The sequence below is a fragment of the Rosa rugosa genome, chromosome 5 (genome assembly GCF_958449725.1).
Source record: "Rosa rugosa chromosome 5, drRosRugo1.1, whole genome shotgun sequence".
Classification (NCBI taxonomy): domain Eukaryota; kingdom Viridiplantae; phylum Streptophyta; class Magnoliopsida; order Rosales; family Rosaceae; genus Rosa; species Rosa rugosa.
In genome coordinates, this window is record NC_084824.1 from 2644935 (window position 1) to 2646409 (window position 1475).

The 1475-nt window shown below is 48.3% G+C and overlaps 1 protein-coding gene across 1 annotated transcript; it reads right to left on the reverse strand.

Moving 5' to 3' along the window:
- Positions 1-246: 246 nt before the first annotated feature.
- LOC133712068 (21 kDa protein-like) lies at positions 247-1186 on the reverse strand. Its single transcript, XM_062138145.1, has one exon. The coding sequence runs from the start codon at positions 1124-1126 to the stop codon at positions 515-517; it is 612 nt and encodes a 203-aa protein (XP_061994129.1). The 5' UTR covers positions 1127-1186; the 3' UTR covers positions 247-514.
- Positions 1187-1475: the final 289 nt, after the last annotated feature.

Below are 1475 nucleotides of genomic sequence, written 5' to 3' on the forward strand. Positions count from 1 at the left end.
CTAAAAGTGTATTCCGCGTAACGGTCTTGATAATAAAATGGGTTTTCCGGAGTTTAGCTAGAGATCGACTAAAAAGTGCTGCAGAATCGTCCATGGCTCCTAACGAAAACACGTTAACTGATCAAACATTCATCTTCTATCTAACAAGGTCATGCAAAAGCTAGATTTAGGTAGAAGAAGCATTATCGAGTAGGCAGAGCATGAGAGAGAGAGAGAGAGGGGGAGAGAGAGAGAGAGAGAGAGAGAGAGAGAGAGAGAGAGAGTTGTTTCTGTTACACTCGTGAAATTACATATGCATAGCATAACGGAAAAGAGAGAGAGAAAATGGCCGACCAAATAATAACTTAGTACCACATATACAGGGAAATCTTAACCATACGTAGGTATACTACTAAACCACTTTTTTTTTTTGGACTAGTACTACTAAACCTCTACTTCTACTTCGAATTGAACTTACTAATCCAACTGTCAAAAACAACCACCAACGAGCTAGGTATGAATCATAAGATAAGATTCAGCCTCCTTTCTCCGCCACTCTGTTGACGAGCGCGAGGGCATTACTCGTGACCTTCTTCACTTTCTCGACCTTGTTCACCACGTCGGACTTGACTGACCCGTCCGGCACGTCCTGAAACCCGTCCGTACACGTATCCTGGTCCGTCAGCGCGGCGCTCATCCACGTCTGGACGTTGCTCATCTGAAACCGGACCGACCCAGGACCCGAACCGAGGCTCTTCATCTGCCGGAGCGAGTCGCGAATCTGATCGACGGAGTCGTCGAAGTTGCTGAAGCAGTCGTGGAGGGCGGCGGTGGCGCGGTGGTCGGAGCCGTAGTCGGCGTGGCGGGAGAGGTTGGAGACGAAGGTGGCCATGCGCTTGGCGTTAGAGAGGCTGACGCCGATGGCGACCTTGGCGAGCTGAGAAGGGTTGCTCTGGACGGCGCTGGCGTAGCGGGAGAGGGAGGAGTAGCAGAGCTCGGGGTAGAGGGTGGTGCCGCAGCTGGTGCGGATGAAATCTGAGTCGTTGGTGGAGGGAGCGGGAGAGGGGAATCCGACGGCTGGGGGTGAGCGGAGGACGAAGAGGAAGATGAGGAGTGAGAGTGAGGTGAGAGGGAGATGGTTTTTCATGGTTTTGGTGTGTTGGGAAAAGTTTGGGATGGATGGTAATCTCTACTTCGCTGCTTTGTGGAACTTGTACAGGGTTTATATAGGCACGCTTTCAATTGTGCATTTCTTTTTTTCTTTTGTTTTTATTAATCGTATATTACATGTACATTTTAAAGTTTTAATGAGACGCGAGAGGGTGGTCGACCACAAAAAACTACCCATCCGTCGATCTTAATCTCGAGTTTACATGACGTTAATTACTGCAGGCGGGTGTGTCGACGTCTCGACGAGTATGGTATCGATGGAATCACAAAACAAAAAGAATTACTCACAAAATTAAAGTATTTGCTTTACAGCTTATTCGTGATGG